Consider the following 25,899-nt stretch of genomic DNA (forward strand, 5'->3'; position numbering starts at 1 on the left):
AAACATCAATTCAAATAACATAATTAATAATTTATATCCTTGTTGCTCCTTGATAAGCTAGCAACTGTCTGGTTTTAAAAAAAATAATATCTCATATTCATTACAGTTGGTGTTCCATAGTAAAACAGAAATGTGGTATTACTGAAAGTACTGCCAACAGCCTTCATATGTGTGTCCTATAGGCTTTACAGCAAAGCTGCTAAAAAACGTGCCCTTTCTTGTAGCGCTTTTCAGTGTCACATCATCCATTGTAGGAATGACTTATGTTGATCAAATCCATGCGACATTCTTTCAAAATTAGTAATTTACAGAAATACAATCAGTGAGCATTTTTGATCCTAATTTAATGAGACACAGGATAAAATTAGAGGGATCAGAACAAGGCAATGAGAAGAGTAAAGGGTGGTCACTCACCTTTCCACCATGTGTGTCTGGTCCAGTGATAACCCATCAATTGCCGTGCATTCTGGACATTTGAACTTCTTTCGTGGGGTCACCTGCAGAAAGGCATGCCAGATATCATGAAATATCAACAGAAGGGACATTAATCTCCTTGCACAGAGAGCAGCGCAATACCTCTGAACACGCCTGCAGTGTAAGCCGAGCTGTCTCAAAAAGGGGGGGGTTAAAAAAAAAAAAAAAAAAAAAAAGCCACTCCATTCCTCCATTCAGCTCCATCTGGCCCGGCTGACTGCAAAATTCACAGGGGCCCAATAAAAACGGCTTGGAGGGGTTTTTCCTTCTGTAACTGAAAAGAAGTGGCGATGACAAGCTCCTTAATTCCTGTTTAATGACTGTTTTCTCACTGCCAAGGTCCCTGTATAAACACCATTTGTTCTTGCAGCCATAACAGCGATGAAATATAGCTTCCCATACTTCACCGTAACGTTAATCCAACAGCCGCTCTTTTGCTCACTCCAGTTAATAGCTGACTGGCAAACTCTGCAAGACTCTCCGAATTGCAGAGAGGTGCCAAATTACTCTGCTGTGCCCTCATACAGCTCAAGAACTTTTTCAGCAAAAACACACACTTTATCTTCTAAAGACTTTTCTAGGAAACGCAGCCACCCGTCCCAGTAAATGATGATGGACAGATGGGAAAATGGACCCTGCTAATTGAAGTAACGCCTGGTGGCCTCTAAATCTCATTCCAAGTTGACACACTTTGAAATGAATGTACAGAGTGAATGTCCAGACCTGAAAACGTGTCGAAACATGTCAGGAAATTAATTCAGGGATAAAAAGTTCATTTAAAGCTGATCTTGCAATTAACATTCTTGCAATTAACATTCCTATAAATCAGCTGTTGCTAGGCCATGACAGAGTGAGCTGTGGACAGTTGGCAATTTCTTTCCTCTAGTGATCTCAAATAGTTAAAATATATGTATGTGGGCGTGTATATACACACACACATACATATAGCTATCATTTAAATTACCTTTTTCATACCTCATCTAGATAGCTAAAATAACCACCAGAAACAACCGGTAAAAAACAATTCTCTGTTCCCAGTTAGCAAAGAAGTTTTACTAAAAGAGCTTTTCTACCATGGAAGGAGAACAAGACACCATACCAGGGGTAAATGAGAGAAAAAGGAAGATGAAGTAATATATTGAAGACTACTAAATAAATTTATATAAGTACATACATCATGTTTTTAAGCTTTGTAAAGCTAAACTGCAGAAAAGTCCCACCTTAATGACTGATTTGCCAGTGACATTTGCCACTAGAAAATTCATGGCAATATCTTCACAGTTCATATGAGCATCCACCCAGTTCTTGATGTCTCCAGGCATTTTGTAGGTGTAAAGATAGTTGAAGTACTGCAGGATAGAGGGAAAGCAAGAGAATATAATTTTAAATACAGATGCAGTAACTATAATACTCTAAATATTTCAGTCACTGAACAGCAGGCAGCTAATGATGGATTATGGGCAAACTGTGATACCACCTTCAGCCAAGGACTACTTTAGCAGATAGAAAATAATTTTTGGTTGCTTAATTGCATAATTACTCCTTTCCTGACCAGCACAGAAACTTCTTTACAATCGGTTTTCTTTTCTTATCTGCTGGCTACAAAGCTACGTTCACTGTAAAATTTGCTGTGTAGTTACAAGTCCTGCGAACTGGCAAGAGTTCCTCTCTAACTTCACGATGATTTTACTTTACAGGCAGAGACAAATCGGTTGTTTCCGCAGCAACTGAAAAAGAAAGAGGCTTAGGGAAAGTCTGCAATCGGTTCTCTGCTTGTTGTAGAAAACACAGTCATCGCACCACAAAACACTCACAGAACAATGACAGAAATACATACAGCTCTTTAAAAAAGGTTCATGTTGTAGTATACTACACGTTGGATATTACCTTGTGATAAAACGCTGCCCCAGTGAGCACCATGGAGACTTCATTGGTCCATTCTGATTCATACTTCCATTTGTTCATTTCGTGGTCCCAAAGATGCAGGCGGCCTGGATATCCAACCAACCGATCAGGGAACTCACGCCAAACCTGAGGAGGAAACGACGTGACACCATGCTAACCAGGCCTGCACAGCAAGCGAACACAAATGTGCGGATGCAACACATCTGCTTTGGGAGGGTTGAGTTACAGTGGTGCAAAGACCACTTCAATTCTTCTACTAAGTGCCAATTCTAGAAAACAGAAACTGCCTGGAAACACAAAAAATCCCAAGCTTGCCTGGACCCTACAACTCAGGGGAGCCATACCCCAGAGCAAAAGGCCACCAAAGCAATACTGACTTCCTTGTTGTAGAGAAATACAACCGACCATTCAAAAAGATTTTAACACTAACTAAACCCAAATATGATTAAAATGGAACTTTTGATGTTAACTTTGGTAGATATGGCTACAACCTAACTACTTTCACAGCTGGCTTTGGATCTAACCAACCTGCTTCCTTTGATAGGAACAGGCTTAAAACAGGTTTATATTTTAATATTTCTGGTATTCTTTAGTGGGTGCTTGGATGGATCTACTGCTACATGGAAGGCCTCTTTGCCCTTGACTTGTTCCAGACAGCTGGATACAATCAAGATACCATCCTTGTCACTCCATCCATTATTTTGTAGCTGACTACAGGATCAAACACAGTAGACAAGAACAAGGAGAAGGGCATCATTAACGCAACCCCAGTTCTCCACACTGCTGGCCACGTTAAATAATGGACAACTTTTTGCATAGGAAAAAAGGGAGAAAGGATTATAATTATTTAGAAGAGTCTGAACGCTACTTGCTTGCAAAATGCACAGTACGTCTTCTTGCTGATCAATAATGAGGTTAGTGTTTATCTGCATTATTTGCAGACAAATTACTCAATATGTGTCCTTTAATCCAAATAACTGCTAGGTTTGTTGGAAGAATACCGAGTCTTGACTATCCAACACACAGTATTAGGTCACAAGTGTTTCTGTTTCAGGTTGGTAGTAAGAAAATAAACAAACACATACTAAATTTCATTGTGCATCCAAGATCAACAACAACAACAACAAAATATCTCATAAATCCCCAATAGTCACTTCACTAGCAAGCCTCCTTTCTCTGTACAAAAAGCAAGTTGAATTTCCAGTAAAGAAAGTGTTATCAGGAATCCCACCACGCTGCAAACCTCACCTCATCAGCAGTTAATTTTGGGTACTTTTTACGTGTCAGCATGTTTCAGTTGGGAGGCCTGGACTATAAGGACTCTATGCAAGTATTTTGTCAAAGTAAATATGATAAAACAATCAGCTTTAAGTTACTGCTTCTGCATCTATATTTCTGTGATTTTGCATTACTATATACCTTTTAATCTATACATCTCAACACATTTTATTGCTGTCAGTTAATATAGCTTCAGAATCCCATGATGAGAGCAGTTATTTCAAACATACAGATGAGGAAACCTGCCAAAAATCATACAGGAAACAAGAATGGGAACCAGATCTTCTGACTCTCCCCCTGACTTGCACTTTCTCCAGAAATCAATCTTTCTAGACAGTTCTAGGTCACAAGTACTGGGATAATATTTAGACAGGACAACACTCTAACACAGAAGGCTCCTGAAAGCAGAGATGATTTGGAACTCAAGGAAGAGAATTCACAGGACGTTGTTACAAGTTGGTGCCATCAGGTAATTAAAAAAATACATGTTTTTGGCAGGCAAGCCAGTGAGAGCTTGAGATATCTATTTTGACATGATGTCAAAAACATTAATAAAGAACAAAGCCCCAAAAGTATGGCCACTCCCTCTTCCAAAATTTTATTCCTCACTCTCTAGGACTCAACAAATCAGTGATTGAATTTTAATATTTTTTTAAACCTGACCATTAAAAGGCTCGTCTCCCAGCTATCGGAAGGCAGCACCACACAAGCTACTGAGGTTCAACAAAGGATTTGACAGAACACTACAGATCTGCACCGTATTGGGCTAAGAATTCTTGTAGAGGGAACGGCATGCATATTAAAGGCAACTGAAAAAAAGATTAAACTCAGCTACTGCTTCCCAAGGGACTTCAGTGCCTTCACAACACATAACCGTAGATTCACATCCGTTCTAGTTTTTGCCCTTGGTGTCATCTTCATCTTTTATGTCCAGATGACATAAAATAAAAGCCAACTATAATGCCTGTTACTCACACAGATTTCTTTGTATCACTGTAAAGCTCAATCCTACCCCAACTCTGGCCTCTGAAATTTGTCAGTTTGATGCATTGAAAAAATAACTTGGTTGAATTAAAAAACAGAGATTTCTTTTGAAAGTAATGCTATCAATGTCAGTGGAAAAGCTTGGCTTTTTCATAATGTTCATCACTAGCCCATTCAATGGTAATTCCTGGAAAGGCTCCAAATAGCTACATCCAGCTCATTGCCCAAATCCATACATATGTTCTGTGCCAAAATTAATATATAAAGCTACTGCTTATAAGGAAGCTTTCAGAATAAAATTAGTGGTAATGATTCTTATACTACACTCTATTTTGCACTACTGTCCATTTTCTTGTTCGATGGTTGCCTGTAATTTATTAGTCTGTTAGGAATACATTCCATTTTAGCCAGTGATCTTATTAGCTTTCTCAGACTAAAGAAAGATAGTCTGATTTAATACTGGTAAGGGACACATCCAAGGAAACATATATTGCCAAGTGAAGAGGAGGTATGCTTCTTTGCGGACAACACTATTCCAATGACTGTGCTAGACAACCCTGAAGATAAGTATTTTTGGACAAAGCATCTCCCAGATGAGAAGTCAAATAGAAGTTCTGACTTGGTAGTTTTACTAAAAGCTTTGTAAAAGACACGAAAAGAAAATTATAGTCATTTCGTTTCCAAGTTGAGTTCCCTTAGTGACACAAACAGCCTAGCTAGAACCCCTCCAGTCCCACCTCTCCACAGCTCTCTCTGCCTCTTCGCCGCAACTATTCTGTGCAGTCCCGTTGTACCATCAGAACAGCTGCCACAGCTCATTCTCCGTGGAGCCAGAGGGCAGAGAAGCATTTCCTTTTCCAGAACATACTCCAACATTTATGCATTAGATTTATTAGACTACATTAAGTCACACGCAACTTCAGGAACTGGCGAATTACAACTAGAATTTTTTAAAATTTAATAAACAGAAAAATAATCAGCATTTCCAAAGCTACCAACGTTGCAAGAATGAAATACTGACTGTTCTCCGCATATGAAAGAAAACCCAATCAATCAGTATTCCTTCTCTCCTCCCAGAGCCCCACTACTCTTAATTCTCCCCCAGTCCTCAAAGGGATGGCTTGTGATATTATTAGAAAGCAAAGCAAACTGTAAACACAAAGCCCATTAAAAGATAAGCGATGCTTCACATGCACACAATTTGCAAAATAACTTCAATTTGAAGAATAGCTTTGAATGTGGCCAGCAGTTACCCATAGATAAGTCTTTTGGTAAGCAGAGTTATATTATTCCTTATATAAAGGAATGCTGAAAAATACATTTTTAACAGGCAAAATGGGTATGGAAGAATTCTTCTAAAGAAGGCATTCAAACTTTATGAAGATTTTAGCCTAGTGAAATATGCAATTCATCAGCGTTGATTTTTTTTAAAGAATGCCAGAGACATGAAGCACTGAAAAACAGCTCTGAGACAGAATAAAATCATCTACTAGCAGAAGGCAAGAAGCTTCCAACAGAAAAAACCACCACACTTAGCAATACACCGAACAATATTTTCTATGAACAAAAATTCCAGACTCAGAGCAATAATCTCAATTTACATTATTTCTATTATTGCTGTAATAAAAATACTTTAGTCTTCGTAAGGACAAAGTGCTGCATAAGTGTGTAATAAGAAATCTTCATAAACTTCATGCTTGGAAACTGTTATCCCCAGTTTTCAGGGTGACAGAAATGCTAAGCCATCTGCCCCAAGGCCAGCTGAGACGCAGAGGTGGGAACACTACAACGCGTGCTTTCAGTCTCGCATTCAAACACCAAATACTTCAGCTAACGGTTCTGCTTTAATTTTTTAAGATTATGATAATCTAAACGCTCACTCCTTTTTTTGTGTCTCTCTGATACTCCCCCTCTGTGAACAACAAAGACGGGTAAGTGGGGGAAAAATTGTCTAGCCCTAATAGTTATTTTTCCAGTGCCCCAAGTCACACTCGTGATTTCGTCATGTAACTTAACAGAAATACTTTTTTCAAAGTCAGAATGTCATGAGTATTCTTCTGCTACCTTAATACAGCAGCACACAGGGACTATTTTTCTGCTTGCTCCAATAGATTTACGCAATGTCATAAATCACTGTACCATAACAGTTCACTTTTAACAAGTAAAAAATGTCTGACACTTTGAGTGTTACTATAATTTTTTATGGCTGAAAGTGTACAGAGATCAAAGTTTTCTGTTTTTTCTAGGCTTGCTCTATACATTCAGACAAGTCTGTGACAGAGGGGGTTTTGCCACATGTTTAAATGTAAAGTCTCAAGGATGTCAGGAGGAGAAAAGAAAATTACCGAACGTCACGTTTCCAGCCCTCCTTATTACCAAAGCAGAAGCAGACATACTTTTAAAAGAAAACTTTCTAGTAACATTATATGCTGCTACTGTTCCCTCCGGATTCCCCTGCAAATGAGTCAGGAGCTTGAGAGATACTTTTCTGGTAACGCACATAAACAGATAAATAAATTATCACAGGCTGAGGACAATTTAAACATCTGGGAGCCAGCTCATGCCTGTCAAGCAAGTCATAGACACTCAGGGACAGGAAAGATCAATCTTCAGCCCCTGATTTCTGTGCCAGAGAGTAGGAACTACATCACCCACCCTCTGCATGAGGAAAATTGTGTATTTATAAAATAATCCGCTGTGCTTCTGTATTCAAAGACATTTCTATTCATTTATTTTACAGGGGGAAATAAAAAGCAAGCTCAAAATATAAGGATTCAAACTACCCAGAGGTTTGTCTCAACTAGAAAGAAATAAGGCGTTTTAATTTTAAATAAGGCATTTTAATGCTCAATAAGGTATTTTAATTTTCCATCGATGTGGCTGTGTAGTAAGCCGAATTCCCAGAATCAAAAAGGAATAGGTTTTATAATAAAATGCAAAAAACTGCAAAAGCAATAGCTTTTAGTCTGTTTTAGTCTGCCAGACTAAACAATCTTGTGTCCAAACAGTTACATTCACACGCTGCATATGAGGACTGTTACTCAGATAGTCCCTGCAACCACTGCATATGGTCTACAGAAGGCCAATAAATTAGCCAGCACAATCCAACAGCCAGACCTGAGGATGAAGAGTTGTAAGTCCCAACTGCCACCTAATCACACTGACTTCAGGGGAATTCACATCAACTTTTCTTTGCCTCATTTTTTTTTTTTTTTCACGAGGATAACCCTTTCCTGCCTAAGCGGCCAGACTGAATATATGTGAAGTTACACATATCCTCCATTGAGGATGTTTAAATTAACGCTTGAGACACACGAGCACCAGAGTTCTACTTCTCACAACTTCTGGCTGACACAGCTGAATTTCAGCTGCAGATTGAATCTCTGCTTCGAAGCTCTCCAAGCCAGCTCTGCCAGTAGCAGAGATTCATTTGGAACTACTTACGGTTTCACTTAGGGTTTTGGAAAACTTATTTTTATTTACTTTTGAGACAGCTCGATGAAAATGAAGATCAAACTGCAAATGGAGCCAGGATTTATACAGCAGGCACGTTATGGATTTACAATCTTTCATCCCATCAGTTCACCCTCAAAACAAGTAGTCATAGCACCAACAGAGACAAAAGTAAGTCAGCTTGCAGAACTGCCAACACTTGATTGCTCTGCTGTTGCAGTGCTTAAAACATTCAGCGTAGACAACGAAGTATAGAAAAGGCACATGTGGCCAAAAAACCCCCTTCCTTCAGTTGTCTTCTCTTCATTCCATCTTTCACACTTCATGTACTAAACCGTTACTCTTAACCTGGCAAGGGAAGTATTTCCTTTCTGGAGACACACATGATAGATTAAACCTCTGTCTCCACTACTTAACATCTTTGTTATTACATCAGCATACCTCCACTACCACAAGTCACTTCTTGAGTCCAAAAGCTCGTTACTTGCTAACACTCTCTTTCACTTGAGAGGGAGTAAGAGCCATATTTTACCACATACATATTCACATCAAAGAAATACTCCCAACTTCTCTTAAAAAATACCTTCTCGTGTTAACAACTACACTTAAAATTGTTAAAAATGAGACAACTATCACATTTAGTTTGCTTTATACCCTTTAGAAAAGCAGTTTTCATCTTTCACTCAATTTGGGTAATAGTTTCATGTTCTAGCTCTCATTTATGAAGCCCAGTGTTGTTTTGCTCTTGATATTGCAGGTACAAGTGTGACTAAATGACTCAAACCTTTCCTAAAATATGGTATTACATTTTCTAATATTTCTGATTTGTTTACAAACATAGCACGTTTGTCCTACATACACACATATAACAGTAATGTCAGATTATTCACTGTGTCATATACTCAAATACAAACAGAAGACAAAAATTAACTCATTCAAACCAAAGTTTTGGAAGGAAGACAGTGTTGCTTTAAGTATACTTTTTAACAAACAACTCAAATTCTTTTTGTTGATACCCTCATTACAAGAGCAGCTGTTGAAGCTTTGCCATTTCAAGCATGTGATACATGCATCCCCTCCTTGACATTCTTCAGTTCCTCTTTTCATTTCACTCCACCTTACTTCAGCATGTCCTCAAGAGGCCTCCTCTGTTCTCAACACTTAATCTCTGAAACTTGTCTTGTCCATCAAGACACATTAACTTGGATAACACCTCTGATTTGGCTGAAAACTGTTTGAAACTGCTAAGAAGAATGCAATTCACAGTCTCCAGACTGCTTCCATTACACCAATTACACAACATTTTCTGGAGTCTCTTGGCTTTACTCTGCCAGTTACCGAAAATTTTCTGTTAGCTGGCAGTTTTTTCCATAAAGTAATGACTTATCTGTAAAAATATTTCAGTCAGTGTTGAACTATTACAGTAAAGAGAGAGGCAGCAATCTGAATCAGCAGATTGTGCACCGATTCCTCCACTTTATATATGTATGCAATGTTGAAGTGGACAGGAAAAAACCAATTCTCTTACCTCATAGCCAAACTGGAGTTCATCTGAGGTTAGCATAATGATATCATCATCAATAGCCAACACTGCTTCTGTTTCAATCTCATCATAGGGGAAGAAGCGGTTACTAAGTTTGTTTTCCGCAGTCCTAACGACTTTCAGGGGAACACGAATCTTTGGCCAGAGGGAATCTAGAGAGAAAAAGTAAAAGAAATGGAATTCAATATTATACTTCTCAACAAGCCTGCACATCTGTCTTAGCTTCTCTTCACGCTTGTTTCTTCACATCTTAAACAAAAGCTTCTTAATGGCCAATGGGCCCCTGACTTTCATTTAGGCAAACATGTAGGCATATGAAGGCAAGAGGCAGAAGTTCAGCTCCATTCCCCTCTTCTGCTCTCTAGAGAGAGCTTCACAGACAGCTATATATGGGGGGCAGCTTGCCCAGAAGAGCAGTCTGCAATAATCACGTAACAACAGTCAGCAATACTATGTATTGGTTTAGGCCATACAGCAAGAAATGATATTTTATTCAACTGCAACTATTCAAAAGAATTTGAAGCAGCAGCATACCATTAATGACTGCAAGTCTAGGGTCATAAAGAATTTGAAAAAGAATTTTAGATCTATCAAGTGCTGAAAAAACTAAATTTTATTATATCAATTAAAAATATAGATACTCTAAAACATTAATCGCTATTGACAGTTAAGGAGTAGATTCTGTGTATGAGTAATTTCTTTCATCCTCAAAATCCTAAGTGACAGTAATAAATCAAGCTACATAAATTCAAACGCATCTTAACTTGTGCCCTACAGCATCCTTACAAGTAGAATAGAGCACACAATCATGAAAATTCACAAGTTAAATGATACTTTAACTAGTAACAAAAGAAGGTGTAGATATAAAACAAGATCCAATTCACTCTACAATGAGATTAGATTTCCATTTCTTGCCATCTATTTAAAATGTAGCACCTTAAATGTCACATTAACAGTTTCTGCAGGCTTTTGCATATATTCAAAAATTTTCAAAATCCTACTCTATTCCTACAAAAGTATAACTGCAGGCATAGGGCACCAAGGTAAAAGAAACACAACTAAGGACTGAATACTAAACATTAATTCTAAATGCACATGTTTAAGCACATACATTTCCTAGCACAACGCTTAACAGTAGACATTATTACAGTACAACGTGTCCCAAAAGCATGAATTCATCAAAAAGCAGTTTAATTACCAGTGGAATTTGCAAGTGACACAAAGCCTGGAGACATGAAAAATACCGAGGACGATAAGGTTACTGAGAGCACTCTGGACTGCTTAGTAAACCAGGTGCATTTCAAGAAAAATCAGACTGACACAACTCAACGCACAGTTAAACACTAGGGCCAAGGCAACTTTCTCCCTAAAAACAGCTGCTGAAAAGGATTAAGGGGGCAGAGTGGACCTTAGTTCTCAGCATGCTGCTGGGGCAAAATGAATTAATGTCACTCTTGCGTTATGTGGATGGGTAAGTAGTAAGAAATGTGGTGCGGGGAGTGGAGGGCAATTCTCGCTGTATGCAGACAATCGGACAGATGCTAAAATACTGTTTGATTCTGGTGTTTGTATTTTTCAAAGCATGTTAAAACACTGGCAATCATGTAGGAAAGAACCACTTGAGTTATTTGAGGGCAGGAGAAAATGCCTTATGGTGGATCTTGGAGATCAATCTGTTTAGCTTGTTAAAAGAAGGAATGAAAAGTGGATTTGATAAACATGTCCAAGTATCTACACAGGAAGAAAAATGCCACGTATCTTCAACCAACTAAAGAAAGACATAACAAATAACAATGACTGGAATCTGAAGCCAGGCAAATTCAAAGTATAAATAAGGCAGACATTTTTAATAGTAACAGTGGTTAACCTCTGGAGGAAGTTAACAAGGACAGCAGCCAATTCTGTGCATCATGTCTTTGACCAAGACTGTGTATTATTGTAGAAGATGCCCTCAACTTCAATAGAAGTCACTGGATTGAAAAGAAAGGTGACATGGTGACTCATGACTTACAGGTCAACCCACAGGATCTTACCATCCCTCTGCCTCAACCACCATGAAAACTTGCTCCCAGGAACGAGTGTCCACATCCTCACTGCCACTACGCCTCTCAGATTTAACAACTCACACACCACTCCTAAATAAAACACAGAGGTGCACACTGCTTAAAGACACTGGAGTCCAAACACTACTTAAAGACACTAGGAGCGCAAACACTACTTCACTGGGAAAACAAAGCTGTCTTTCCAAACCACACCAAGAGTCTTCAAAAGTCAGTTTTTCTTGGAGCTGTATTTGAGAAAGAAGGATTGGCATGCGTGGGTGGCCAAAAGAAAGCAGAAGAAATAGCTGGTATTTACTGGCAACATTTGTATTTCGTTTCCTACCTCTAGGTTTTTACTGTGAGATTGAAAAAGTGACCGTAAAAATCTAACTTTATCTGTGTAGTCTTACAGACCATGGCCTATATTTGACATGTATGCTGGGTGTCTTGTCCAGTTTTACTCACCACTTCTCCTCTAGAAGGCAAGAGACATCACCCCAAACACCGATGCACACTTCAGTGGCTTATAATATTGATCAGTAGCCCATCTAAAGGATTCAACCATGCTACTGATGGGCTCCAATGAAGTCACAGTCAGGCAGCAGCTGGGGAGATACAGCAAGTGCCTTGGGGCCACAACAAAAATGTTCAAGAGCCATGGATTCCAATTCCGGTGCAATGAGCTCATTTTATTCTCAGCATTGTAAGGTCTTTGAAATCCCCTGCTTGAACCATAATCTGAAACAACGATTCCAGTAAGACACCACTGAAATTTCAAGATTTTCAACTTACTAGTCACCCTAACCTCAGAAGGCAGTAACACTGAATGACTGGAACCACTTATTGCACATCAGTACTTTCAAGTCAACTCACTGCTTTCTTACTGGTTTACCATACATCATGGAAGTATCCATATTTATAAGACAGCTACAGGTATCTCACAAAGACATATATCATGGCCTCATGAAGATTGTAGACTGTTTAACATTTGCAAGCTACTTAAATACCCTAGGCTAATTGCCTATAATTATCCAATTATAATCCCAATATCGGTATCAAATTATTTTAAGCAGCCTGCTAGATCCCCAAAAGACTCCACCATCACAAGTGTTCCAGTAGCAATCAGAATTGTCATAGGTATGTATGCATTTGTAAATTTGTATTTATAAGTACCAAAGTTTACATTTTATACATGTAAAGTTCTCTCTTATTCACACTTTTCTTCCTTTCATGTCTGCTACGCAAAAAAAAAAAAAAAAAAAAGATAACCAAATTGCAACAAAGATCTTATTTCAGTGCAGAAACACACTGAAACAAAAATTGAAACTGAAAAGTCACTAGGATTTAAAAATAATACTTCAGAAAAGTAAGCAAGCATGGACACTTTAAACTTCTAGCTCTTTAGAACATCAGCTGCTTGATGGCTTAATAACAGACATGCCACTTGCTTAAAAATATGGTAACAGAAGAAAAGTAATGAAAAGTGTATGAAAAATTAAGGTGTAATCTAATTATAATCAGCATGCATCTCAGATGTGAGTAAATCCTGTTAAATCCACATGATTTACTAAAGTGTTGGAAAGTCTCTCAAAATGACCAATTCTCAAAAAGAGATATGTTACTGTAAAAAATCTGTCCTTTGAGAAACATAATACATAGTTTCTGAATTTGGACTTAAATTAATGAACAGAAAAGATTACCATTTTGGAGAAACTTTGAATGAGACATTAGCGTACCAGTTACTCTGCAGCATGCAAAATGAAAGAAAGCATAAGACTGCCTGCTGCCTAGAGGCTGATCTGATCCTGAAGGTTGCTCATCTACAGCCTCAGATGGAAGCGCATGGGAGATGTCATGACACAGTGACACATGGGCAACCACTTTGGCAGCCTGGGCAAAAATGACTATCGCAAATGACAGCTCCACTCAGAGACCCAAGTATTCAAAACTAGCCCTACCGCAGGAACTCCAAAAGAAATAGACAGTCAATAAAAAAAAAAGACAACAGCTACTTCAGAAGTCAAAGTTTTTGAATCCATCAGGAAGGTTAAAACTGTCTATATTTATCTTAAAAGACCACAGAAAAAGAGTACTTGTACTTTTCTTTTTTATACATAGGAAGAATGTGGCTTAGAGGAGTCAGAGGCAGGGTCTGCCACTTCTGTAATACCATGCTCTGAATTTTCAGATGCTCTTTGGAAATTTATGAAAAACCTCAACACTAGCAAAACATACATGGGGGAAATTCTCAGTTTAGTAGACTTTATTACAACCAAGATAAAAGCACATGCTTTATTCTTACAGTAAGAGGGCACTGCATCATTTAACGGAGTATGACAAGGATAAAAGAAGCCCAAGACAAGAAGGCAGATGAAGTCCTACAAGACAGCATAAGAACTTTGATGTATACAAAAGTGAAAATGGGTGTTTGGCCTAGGAATTATTCTTACTTCTTTTAAAACCAGTGAGGACTTCTTGTGATGCAGCAGAAGACAGAGGTAAAATATGAAAATAAAGCGCTCTGGAGCCTACAGAAGGGAGCCTACAGAAGTCTATGTATATATGGAGTCTGAAGGGAATGACAGGAGCCTCCTACTGCACATCATACTGAAATAATTAGGAGAGAAGAGTGTTTGAATAACACTCACACTTGCTCTTTGGCAACAAGACTTAGGGCGTTCTTGGCACTTTGGGCTATTTAGGACTACTGATGCACTGATTGCAGGAGCTGCCCACAGAAAACAGCATGTGGTCTTCTAAACACAAAATCAGCACTTTCCCAATTTTTCCAAATGCAGCTTCCACTTCTAATGGGCTTGCAATCTCTCACAACCACATACACGGCTGTATTTCTGGTCAACCCACAATCACACCGTTAAGTCCTGAATGTCCCCATCTCACAGCAAATTTTTCAAGCATGATTTCAAGATTATTTCTGCAAATTGCAGGATCAAAAAAGTCCCAGAATTACATTGCCATTTAAAACATTCGTATGCAGAAGCGCAGCAAAAACTCCCATCCTCTCACATCCCATGTGTTTCTCAGCTACAGCTCCCAGTGAATTACATGAAAGACATAAAGAAGAGAAGGGAGGACAATCATGAGAGGCAACTTCATTATAACCTAAAGGAATACCCTCTCTCATCAAAATACCCTTTCTCTTTCACACCTCCTTAGGCTTGCCATCAGATGTTTGTAACAAAAATGTAAGTAACTTAAGCTTGCAAAATGCTTATGTATAAAAATGAATTCTCAGTCTGAAATCCAGCCCTGTTTCTCAGCTCTAAATGAACTGTTACATCATACATAAAAGAGGGATCACTGAAGAGAGTAATATTTCTGTGGAGTGTACAACCTCTTTTCAAAGAGAAATGGCACCGTCATGTTAAACAGCATCACTCTCTGTATCCTTGCTTCTCAGAAACTGGGAAGTTAACGGCATCTGAAGGAGTCATTTAGCAGCAGATGCGTTATTATCTATCTAGCCAGCAGACAGAAGCGTTTTATATAGGAAGTTATTTGCTCTAATTATTAATCATCCATTTCCAGTTTCTACATTCAACCTAGGGAAAGTGAGAGTCAATACAGCTGCTGTACAGAGCTAGCCAGTATTCTTGGGACACCCATTCTAAGTAGTATCAAGTTCAAAAATAGCAAGTGATACTTCAATGCAGATGGTTTGTTCCATTTGCAATTGGAAGCAGCAGGTGAGGATAATGAGGAGCTGGAACTACAGTGTACGCTTGATGGCAAAAACTGAATGCTTGCCAGTATTAAGAGCAATATGACAAATTAAAATAAGATTCACTTATTGGCTAAAATAATGTCATTTTGATGACTCAAAGACGCTCATGTAAACATGCTCTTCCTCATTTACTTCCTCAGTAACAACAGCTAGGAATATCTCATGACCCCACAACCTGGCATCAGACTATTAATTCATATTAAGCTCAGGCTTCCCACAACTTCCATGAAGCCCACTTGGAATTGTAAAAATGAAAAACCTGAAGTTGTGCAAGGTAGACTAAAATCAATAGCAACTGGCAGAAAACACCTCTAAACACTCTCCTCTGTACCTGCAGTTGCGCAGGATCCCATACACCACACTCAACTCTCATACCTGATCTTTTATAAAATCTTTTACTTGATGCTATTCTAATTGGTCTACAGTAGTCCATGAACACGGATGATGAAAGCCTAACAAGTACTTTTTCAGTCTCAAAGACCAAATGGCAGAACTTAGCTGGAATCTGAGATTTCACAAAACTGTCAGGAACAACAACATCAAATATGTTACATTTGTTTATTACCAGAATTCCTTCAATAATGGCTGAATGAAAAAGCCATTTCAACTGCTTCAACTTAGAACTATCTGTTCAAAACAGGTGCTTCTACTTACATTACGATTTTCATATTGGTCTACAGTAATGCACAGAATTCCTCTTATATATAACAAAATAGAATATTGGTTTCCAAGACATTATTCAGGGCCCAGTTTTGTGAAACTGAGTTTGTTACACTAAATTTCTAGACTTTCTTGGGAAATAACATTGCAAAATGTTCGTAAGATGATTTATGGAAGAATAAAACCATTATTAATTAGTTCTATAGCTAATCAAGGAAAATGGCACTAAGTCCATAGCCAAGAAGCCAAATTAATTCAAAACCTAAAGAGAAGTTTAAAAACCCCCACATTCCTACCAGTGCTGACTATTAAAAGCTATTATTTTTTTATTATTATAAATAGCTATTATAAAAGCTATTATTTTCTTAAAGTTAACACTTTCTTAAGATACAGTAATCCATTGGAAACGCAGATTCCTATCCCCAGTTTTTTATATGAATATGTCCATTAATGGTATCAAATTGAAATAGAAGGATGATTATTGCAGTAATACCCCTAAGCCTTACAGTTTGTATCTTATGCCAAGTTTATCAGCAGCTTAGCTCCAGGAACCGCTACTAATACAACTACACAGAGAGTACACATTCCTTAAAATATATTTTCCATTTTTATAAAATTGAACCTAAAAAGGAATCAAGCTACCACACACAATTTGTAGGTTGTTGTGTATTTACTACCAGTAATGCATTTATACACTTTTATACCATTTATGTGGTAGACAAAATGATTTCTTCCATTGTCTGAAACAAACGTGACGAAGCATCGGTGGAAATTTCAATCACAGACTATTTTCTTGAATTTCAGAACTAGCAATTTAGATAAATACAAATGAAAGGGCAAAAGTATTTGGCTGGTGGAGAAAATGAAAAAACATCCTGTCTACACAAATATTCTCAGCAGCAAACACTTGGACCACAATGTTTATTTTAACGGATGCAGAGTGAGTGAGAAAAAAAACAACTCATTTTCCTATAATACTTCAAAGCTTTTGATCTTTTTATTATTATAAATGCAGTCATGGGCCTGCTGACATCTCTGCTAGGTTTACAGGCTTCTTGTATACCCTGTATGGCTGAGAATATAGGCAAAACTCAGCCAAAGACACAGAGAAGAGATCACATCCTCTAAATCCAGAGAGCACTTAAGATCAGAAAAATAAAGCTTTAAGGTTCCAGATTAAAATTATGTGGTATTTTCTCCCTGCTGTTTCACATGTAAAATCCAACATTTTTACCATAAGCACTCTGAAACCTTCAAAACATTTGCAGAAGACATCCGTGTTGCTCATATATTCATCTGTTGCAGTTGTATTTTTTTCATAAGACACTGCTCATATTTTGAGTTCAAAAGCAAAAGAGTAGATCCTTGGTTTCTAGTCTCACCTAAAGCACAGCGTTCCTACTTTGGCCCACAGATTCAGCAATGACTTCAAAAAACACAGTGAAGCTTCCGTGCCTTTACACATACCTATGTCGATGATAGCTCTCAAATAGAAGGTATGGGAAGGCAGTGTGTTCAACTAAGTGAAATAAAGGCCAAAGCACGGGACCTTCTTGAGTCTCTTCCTTGCCCTGAAATTGAATTACTTAATGATGGTGAAGACTTCACAGAGGTGTACCCCAGTTTCTAAAGCTGTAAAATGGGAATAACCAGCTAACCTACTGGCTATATAGCCAGGATACATACATATTTGTATATGTTTTGAAGGTACTCAGATTAAATTAAACCTATAAAAAGCAGCTTCCTTTATTATTTATATTTTAATATATTCATATTTTACTTTGATTTCAAAGTAGACACTAACTTTCTCATTAGAAATCTCGACATCTACCTAATGATAATGCCATGAATAATGCTACTTAGGTAACAGTTTTAAACTCAAAGCATTTTATCTAAGACAATATTGTTGTATTCATTTTATAGGCATGGAAACTGAGTGACAGTAAGAGATGTGTTGCTCCCTTTCAGCAGGCAGAAGTTGTGTCTGGTCAGTGTCCCAGCTACAACAACTATTGGCCCAAGAAAAATAATTGAAACATTGGGGCTTTTAGTGCTCATTAATTTTTGTTTATTTCTCAAGAACCTTGTGAGACAGCCTACGTGTCCTTCACCATGTTCAGGTGCCAGTACGGCAAAACAAGTAGGAACTCAGAGCACACAGTTAAGTGACTAAAGATCACTCATTTAAGCTTGTACTAGTCACCTTGTGCTTCCTTCATACTCAGTGGAGGAAAAAAGGGTTACTTTGGAGGCATGATTTAGTTCACTCTAAAATAAATCCCTAATGCAGGCTGAATGGAGGTGCTTGTTTCTTTTCACTGATTCTAAAGGAAACACAGGGTGATGAGCCCAGACTTGCACACGTAGCTCTCAAACGCTTTAAGTTACAAGAGTGGTCCTTGCAAACTCATAGGACAAAGGGAAAAAACAGTTTTTAAACGGCTACTGATTTCTAGCCCATATACATGTAGCTACTTTTTCCTCCAACTTCATACTTTCGTATGTTATTTGGGTGAAAGCTTTCCAGTCAGGTGTTCAATTAACCAGCTGCCCTCCTAGCTGCTTACTTTATTTATTATCAGCCAAAGTGACAAAAAAATTTGTCAGTCATATCAGAGCTGCATCTGCCCCCAACAGGCCTAGATTTGCAAGGCGTTTGTTTTCCATGCGCTTTACACACCCCGCATACCTGTCACCATTCCACAGTGCAGCAGCCGAGATCAGCTACAGCCTCTTACCTGCACTGAGGGATGCTCAGCAGCACTGGTGGCAGAGTGACCACAATTCAGTCTTGTCAACTGTCTGACAAAAGTCACCATTAATTCATTTTCAGATCTTGCTGACAAATACATCTTTTCACTCAAGTTTTACTAAATGCTGAGAACAAACAGAAAAGGGTTTTTATCTTATGGAATGTCACATTTGTTGAGGGGTTCAGCATCTTAAATTTTGTACAATACTTAGAATAGAATATTTCCTTTTTATTCTGTTTTCCTCAAGTCCTGTGTTTCATTACATAAAGGCATTATTACAAGTACATAAGCATTCATTTAAAAGAAACCCAAAAACCAACATTAATTTTAGAATTTGCATGTAGTTCAAAACGTGCCATTCCTAGGAACAGATTTGCTCTATTTCTAATCCATATTGCTTCGATAACAATGTCATTTTCTATTATAATGCTTCCCCGGTGTTGACAGAGGAAAGAAAGAAAAGAGCAGCCACGTGTCATATTTGTGTGGCACTACGCCAGCTACATCTCAGGAGATCTAAATCCAATTCTCAATTTACCACACATAATCACTAAGGAAGACAATTCAGATGTCCTTCACCCAGCCCTCACACTTACACATGCAAAACAAAACAAACACAGAAAGGGTTGCAGCGAACAAAGCCAAGATTTGCTTCTGTACTGAAACGTGTCCCTTTCATGGGAAGGACCAGGGAATAGAGCACTTGATGCTCTAGGAGGTTAAGCACCTCAGCTTTACTATAACCAATTAAAAGCAAATAGCCATAAAAGTGCAGATACTACTGTAGGGTAATAAACCAGACTTTATCAGTGACAGTGGTGCACATTACAAACTTCAAACTCATTCCTTGCTCTAATCCATCAGAAACTTCCTGGCTTTAACAGGCTATAAACAGCAGAGGCTTTGAAGTCCAAGGATTAGGATCACTAATAGACAGACTGAACAAGAGACTGGCTGAAGAGCCAAGTGGAATGCCCTGCGTGGATCTGGAATAAAACAAGTTAATTTAATCAAACTGACCTCTCTCTAGCCATAGGCCAAGAGATTACAATGATTATAACAGTAATAAAGGGACATGGGACACTAGAAACAAATAGTTATTTGCTTCAGTGCAATGCTTAGGCTAATGTAAGGGCAAAACTGCCTTGCTTTCAACTGTGCTCTCAAATCCACAATTTTAAGCTCTACAGGCAAAGGATTTTTTGTTTTGTTTTGAAACTAGTTTATGGCTTACTGGTAATTGAAGCAGGAAAAAATTAAGCAGACTTTAATTTTCAAGAATTTCTGAATGCAAGATTATTAGAGTGATTTAGCAAAAAAGATCATTCTAATGATTTATTTGCTCTCAGACTCACTCAAGGGAAATAAGGAAACAATCCATTTGTGTCAAATCCACCCGCAATCGGTGCACCCATAACTGAATATAACACTAAGTATTTTTGCTTTTAGAAAAAAAACTTCTTACTGTAAAAATTCCAGTTATCATCAATTTATATGTAACACTTCTCACTCTAAAGGACTGCAAAATATTTAACAAACCACTAAACTTGAGGTGTTTAGCACAGCAGTATTACAAAACACTTTTTAAAGCAAACAATGAAGCTACTCTGCTTTAAGCTGGAGCAAGTTGCCAAAATGGCAAATGAGCCAAGTGAATGGTAGCAATAGCTTGGCTCTGAGAAGCTTTTAGAAGATGGTAAACCAAGACAAGTGGTCAAGGATCAATTTTTACATTGTCTCTCGCTGCTGTGCAGAATAGCTACCTTGGAAGAAGGGAAAAGAGCAGCGGCTGAAGCCTCTGCAAAGAGAATTGCAAAGCAAGGAGTCCTAACAACACGCATCATTTGCTGAAGAAGACAGAAGAATCCACAAGGTTCTGTATCACGAATTATAGCGGTTTTTTGAACATATATTCCAGAAGGCAACATTTTTTCTCCCACAAAATTACCACTTCTTCAGATAAGAATGACAGATTCATATGTACACAGCATATAGGAAACAAACTCATTTACAGCTACTATGTCTACAATATTTAATCAAGAATGAGAAGAGGAGGCTTTAATTGCCCAAAACAATGCTCAGGATTTTAGTATTAGTTTTTGGAACTTGGAAGCAGCTCATCCTAGGAAGCAATGAGCATGGAAACAAAATGAGCAGTGCTGGAGCCACTGTCTGGCACTGCAGAGGGTTACCACAGGCCAAGCCTAGCTACCTTCCTTTACGTGGGGCAATGCCATCACCATTTACTCCATGGTGATTCTGTAAAGGAATTCACCAATGCCAGGACCTATGATTCCAGCTGAGGACCTGGGAGAAGAGTAAGAGCAGCATGGTCTTGTGAGGCAGACAGCCCGGATCTAGGAAAAAAGGGAGCCAGTGGGAGACAGAGCAGCCACGGCACATGTAGTGGCGTTACATGGAAGGAGACAGAGAAACATGGGATTAGGATCTTGGGTTTGGAAACACAGGCAGTAAGCTGTGAGGACTGGGCAGCCTGAGACTGAGGTCCTAGCATGAGGGGATACTCTACAGCAGCATGCCAGGCCAGCAGATACCCATGCCAGCAAAGCACACCTCAGATACTCAAAATTAAACAAATTAATTCAGAGCTTTACAGCACTCAGTTTACGCTGGAGTTATTAATATACTTTTGAAACCAAATCGTCTTCCAAAAATCTACACGCTTAAATAATCTGGGAAAAGGTCTGTGAATGTGCCCTCATTTTACAATAACCATGAATTAAAAAAATTTAAAATATCATGTAGACTTCACCAGATTTATTCATAAAGACTAAAAAGGTGACACAGTATCATATGTGCTGGAAACAGAAACATTTAAACAAAGGCACGTATGTCTCATCTTCTTAGGATAGCTGTAGCATTTTCACAAGATATTCTGGTGGCGTGGGAACTGCCTTCAGACACCCAAAGTGTCCCAAGTTTTCCTTTCATAAATCTAACTATTAGCCTATTTTATACCTCCAAGCATTCAAACAATTTTGCTGCTTTGAACCGCATTTGCCCTAGAAAACAGCCTAGCAGAAGTAGTATTCACTATGATGTGACACTGTCTACAGAGAAATAAAACCAAGCATTGACAAATCAAAGGTGGGTGTCTCCTTACCACTCCCCGAAATAAAGTTAAGGACAGAAATGCTTCTATAACTATTGCATCTGTTACCTTTGATTCAGAAGATTCAAAAGCACAACCACTGGTATGCTTTTTTCTTTGGATCTACTTTGGCTTTTCTCATTTCACTCTCAAAAACATTGCCACAAAAAAAAAATATCCAAATTTATTATTTTGAAAGTAACCATGAAATAATTTTTGAAGACATATTAATGAAGTAGAAGAGAGGCCATTCAGTAACAGGTACAAGTAGGCACGCTACCCCCAGTTTTCACCTGCCACGGGGTCTTACCTTCTGGTGGATTCTTATTCTGGTTGTTCCAGACAACTAACAATTTAGATAGACTAGGCACTTTAGACACCTCCGTGATGACTCGGAACAGGCTCTCCACCCGGTCATAGGTCAGAACTATGGCTGTGAAACCTTGGGACTGAGGTGGGATCAGCGGAAGGAAGAGCGGGTTGCTCACACTGCTCCATTTCTGTGAAGGAAAACAAGAGAACAGGAAAACAATTTAATTAACATGAATTATCACAGTAGGGATTAATTATTACAGTAGGGAGTAATTCACGTAGGCAGGACCTAACCATCGGATTTGGAATTTGCTCAGATCAGGCAGGTTGACTTTCCAATTCTGGCAAAAGTGGACTTCAGCCATTTCTCGAAACTTTTATTCCAATCTCTTTCTTAATTCAGTTTTCATTTTTGCCTAGCTGTAACATTGCAAACAAGAGGGGTTTTACATCAAAAATAAAGTGGAAGAGGCAGATAGATTTGTAGAAAACAAAAACCACAGTGAATTTTGAAGCCAGCTAGCATGACTCGTGTCTTATTTACTAATCATTATTTCAAGACATTTATATTTATAGTCAGGACTCAATAAACAAAGATAAACCTAATCAGCACTACAATTTCAGAAGCGAGAGAGAGTTAACAACAACAAAACCAACGCAACAAAAACATAAAGCTGGCATAAAATGTGTACTCAAGCAAAAAAGGCAAAAGCAGGCACTAAGGAATAATGTACTAGCTTTCACAAAACTGTGTTTGTTCAATGGTGAAAAAACCCACCTATTGCATTTAAAAAAAAAAAAAGGCATGAGATGCAAAGATGAATTTCAGAGAGTTAATTACCCCTCGTGAATTTTAACTAGGGCATCCCTTTTAAGACTTTAAAGGTCTTACTTCAATACAAACTTCAATACAATGCCAGCATAAGGAAGTCAGCTCAGCTGGCAAAAGACGAGACAGACAACTAAATTCTCACTGAATGTGCCAACCTCCTTCGGAGCCGACAACGTGGGGGAGGAAGCAGTGAAGGGACCATTTGACAGGAATGAAAGCGCCGGCATTTCAGTCTCAACTTTTCCATTCCAGCTGACGTTCCAAGCAGGGGTTGGACAGAGAAGCAAAGGGAAAAACAAGACCTTTTGGGATGAGGTGAAAAGGGGAGTTGGGAAAGCAGAAACTGAGTGATGCTGTTTTGCAGGAAAGTCTTGAATCCTAGCCTGTAAAAACTATGAACACTCATAAGAGGTTAGTAACTGCCAGCAGTTTACAAAAATACTGTGAGAATCTCCAGCTAAACTCATACCATAAGCCTGCTTGTATCAGGAGGAAAGCAAGTTTGACAGACTCAAAGTTATCAGCTCATATTTGCAGGAAATAAAAGTTTGCAATTTTCTGTTTCCTTATTTAGTCTTTGGGTTACTTTATACATCCAACAATTACCATCCTCATGTTTAGTGGTTAGACACCTCTGGAATAACTTCAAGGATGAGAAGAATAGAGAGCCTATTTACTAAAAGAGATCATAACATTTTGGCCATTTTGGCAAAGAGGAAAAAAAATATGATCTGAATATGATTTCCTTCTCTGAACCCATCAACACTGAAGGGGGGATAAATATGTGAGGTGAAAAAGAGAAACTTAAAGTTAAGCCCAGCATTGGCACACAGTTTAATCCAGAATGGTCTAAGGGTATGTTCCAGGCAAGGATCTGTTAGCGGGACACCCTTTCGCAAACTTCCTAAAATAGCTGGCAAGAAGGACTAGTCTTCAGCTACACGTACTTTATCAAGTCTGGTACAAGTAGCATTCAGCATAAACTGTTTGTGAGGTTCCTAATGGAAAGCATGAAATTCTAGTTTTTACCCAAGAGGAGTAATAGGATAATGTAGAAATAACATCATAATGTGGAACTTCGGTTCATAAAAGGGACATGGCTACTTGTGACAGCAGAGGACTACACTCAGTAATTCAGAAAATATATATCCATTACAGATCTGTGCAGAAACAAATCTGCTTTCAGACTATTACCTTTTCTAAAATTAAAGCTTTTATACAAACTTTTGCTAATTTTACTAGAAGACTGGTGGCAGATGGGGACAGCCCTCTGATTTTCCCCCAGCTTCAATAATTCCTACAGCAAATCACAATCTAAATGTTACCAGAGCATAATCCATCTCATTAAAGCTTTACAGACTTGTTTCCACACAACCCCCACCCCGAGACTGCTATTACCTAAACGACCCTTGTAATGTTGAGCAGCTTCTTAAAACCACTTTCAGAAACCTCCTTTCATTAGTACTTGAACCAGAGGTTTAACACCATACTCAGCAGAGTGCCAAGAAAATCTTACGCTTCTGCCCTACAAGAAGAAATAACAGGTAATGTACGGACAATGCTGTATTTACTGCTTATGGGTGAGCATTGCCACCCAAAGCAATGGCTCCCACTTGAAGTTTATCTAGCAACTTTTTCTCTGTGGACACAGAGTTTCCGAACAAATTACTTGCTGTAATATCCTTGAAAAATGATTATTCCTTTTCTACCATCTAAGACTATTTTAAGTACTTACAGAAAAAAATATTAATGCACATGTGCAAGCACGTGCACACATGTCTGAGAAATTATGATGCTTTCTCTTAAAAACTTGAGGTTTAGGTACATTACTTAAATTCCAACTTTTACTACTTTCAGAAAGGCATGAAAATTCTCCCGTGCCGATTATAACATAGGAAAAATAAGGCAACTTTTGAGGTGTTTTTGCTCCTGCATCTACGAAAGGATGATGGAAGGAGGGAAAAGCCTGTAGACACACACTAATGGATGGGAGAACCAAGCCTCTCATTTGAGAAAAACATTTCAAAAAGGCAATTAAGCATCTCTCAAGTGCCATTAAGAGCCAACCCCCTGCTGCCTGCCTGAAGAGTGTGTCTACAGTCTGAGACCTATTGACCCCACTTTCTGCAGGAAATCAGGCAAATTCAAGCCTCCATGATTTGCTAAAGTCTTCCAGATTTCTGCTTGGGAAAAGCAAACCATGCAGGCAATTAATTCAACAGCAACCTAATTAAATCTCCATTATGGCAACAAAGCATGAAATGGATAATGACATAGGGATGGGTTCTCCCAGTCACTGCTCAAGAAACCGAGTGGTGAAGGAACATTTGCTCCAGTCCCATCTTTATTAACATTCTTGACAGAAATTCACAGGAACTTTCACTCTCAGAGAGAAGGGCAACAGCAACATCGGACTGATCATCCATCACCGTTCTTTGACAATGGGCTGACACTCACCTATGGATAAGACAACCCTTCACTCTTGCCCTCCCAGCTAATATCATTAGAGGAGCCAGGAGAATTGCTTTAAGATTAATAGGTTATTTGCTGTGAATCGTTTTTATGGGCAAAAAAAGTATCAAGTTCAAATGCCAGTTTTCTAAGAGTAATCTCATGTCACTTAAGTTTCACAGTCTCAGTTGTCCGACAACTCTTTGCAGTTCACATGAAAAGCCAAAGTAGTGGGGCCTGAATGGCAGTGAGAACTTAAGAATGGGCTGAAGCTGAGGAGAGAGGGGAATTCAGGAATGGGTACAGGGAAGGATTAAGACTGCAGCAGCTGTCCTGTGCATGCTTTCCACAAGTG

General features: G+C 38.5%; 1 protein-coding gene across 1 annotated transcript in view; it reads right to left on the reverse strand.

Annotated features, from left to right (window-relative positions):
- EXT2 (exostosin glycosyltransferase 2) overlaps nt 1–25,899 on the reverse strand; it is a 77,590-nt gene that overhangs the window by 8,536 nt on the left and 43,155 nt on the right. The window contains exons 9-13 of the mRNA XM_063332818.1: nt 22,260–22,449; nt 9,623–9,789; nt 2,362–2,505; nt 1,695–1,823; nt 415–497 (exon numbers count right to left, since the gene is read on the reverse strand). Of these exons, the coding sequence (XP_063188888.1) occupies nt 415–497; nt 1,695–1,823; nt 2,362–2,505; nt 9,623–9,789; nt 22,260–22,449 (713 nt within the window). The remainder of the gene's footprint in view (nt 1–414; nt 498–1,694; nt 1,824–2,361; nt 2,506–9,622; nt 9,790–22,259; nt 22,450–25,899) is intronic.

The sequence above is a fragment of the Chroicocephalus ridibundus genome, chromosome 4 (genome assembly GCF_963924245.1).
Source record: "Chroicocephalus ridibundus chromosome 4, bChrRid1.1, whole genome shotgun sequence".
In the NCBI taxonomy this organism is placed as follows: domain Eukaryota; kingdom Metazoa; phylum Chordata; class Aves; order Charadriiformes; family Laridae; genus Chroicocephalus; species Chroicocephalus ridibundus.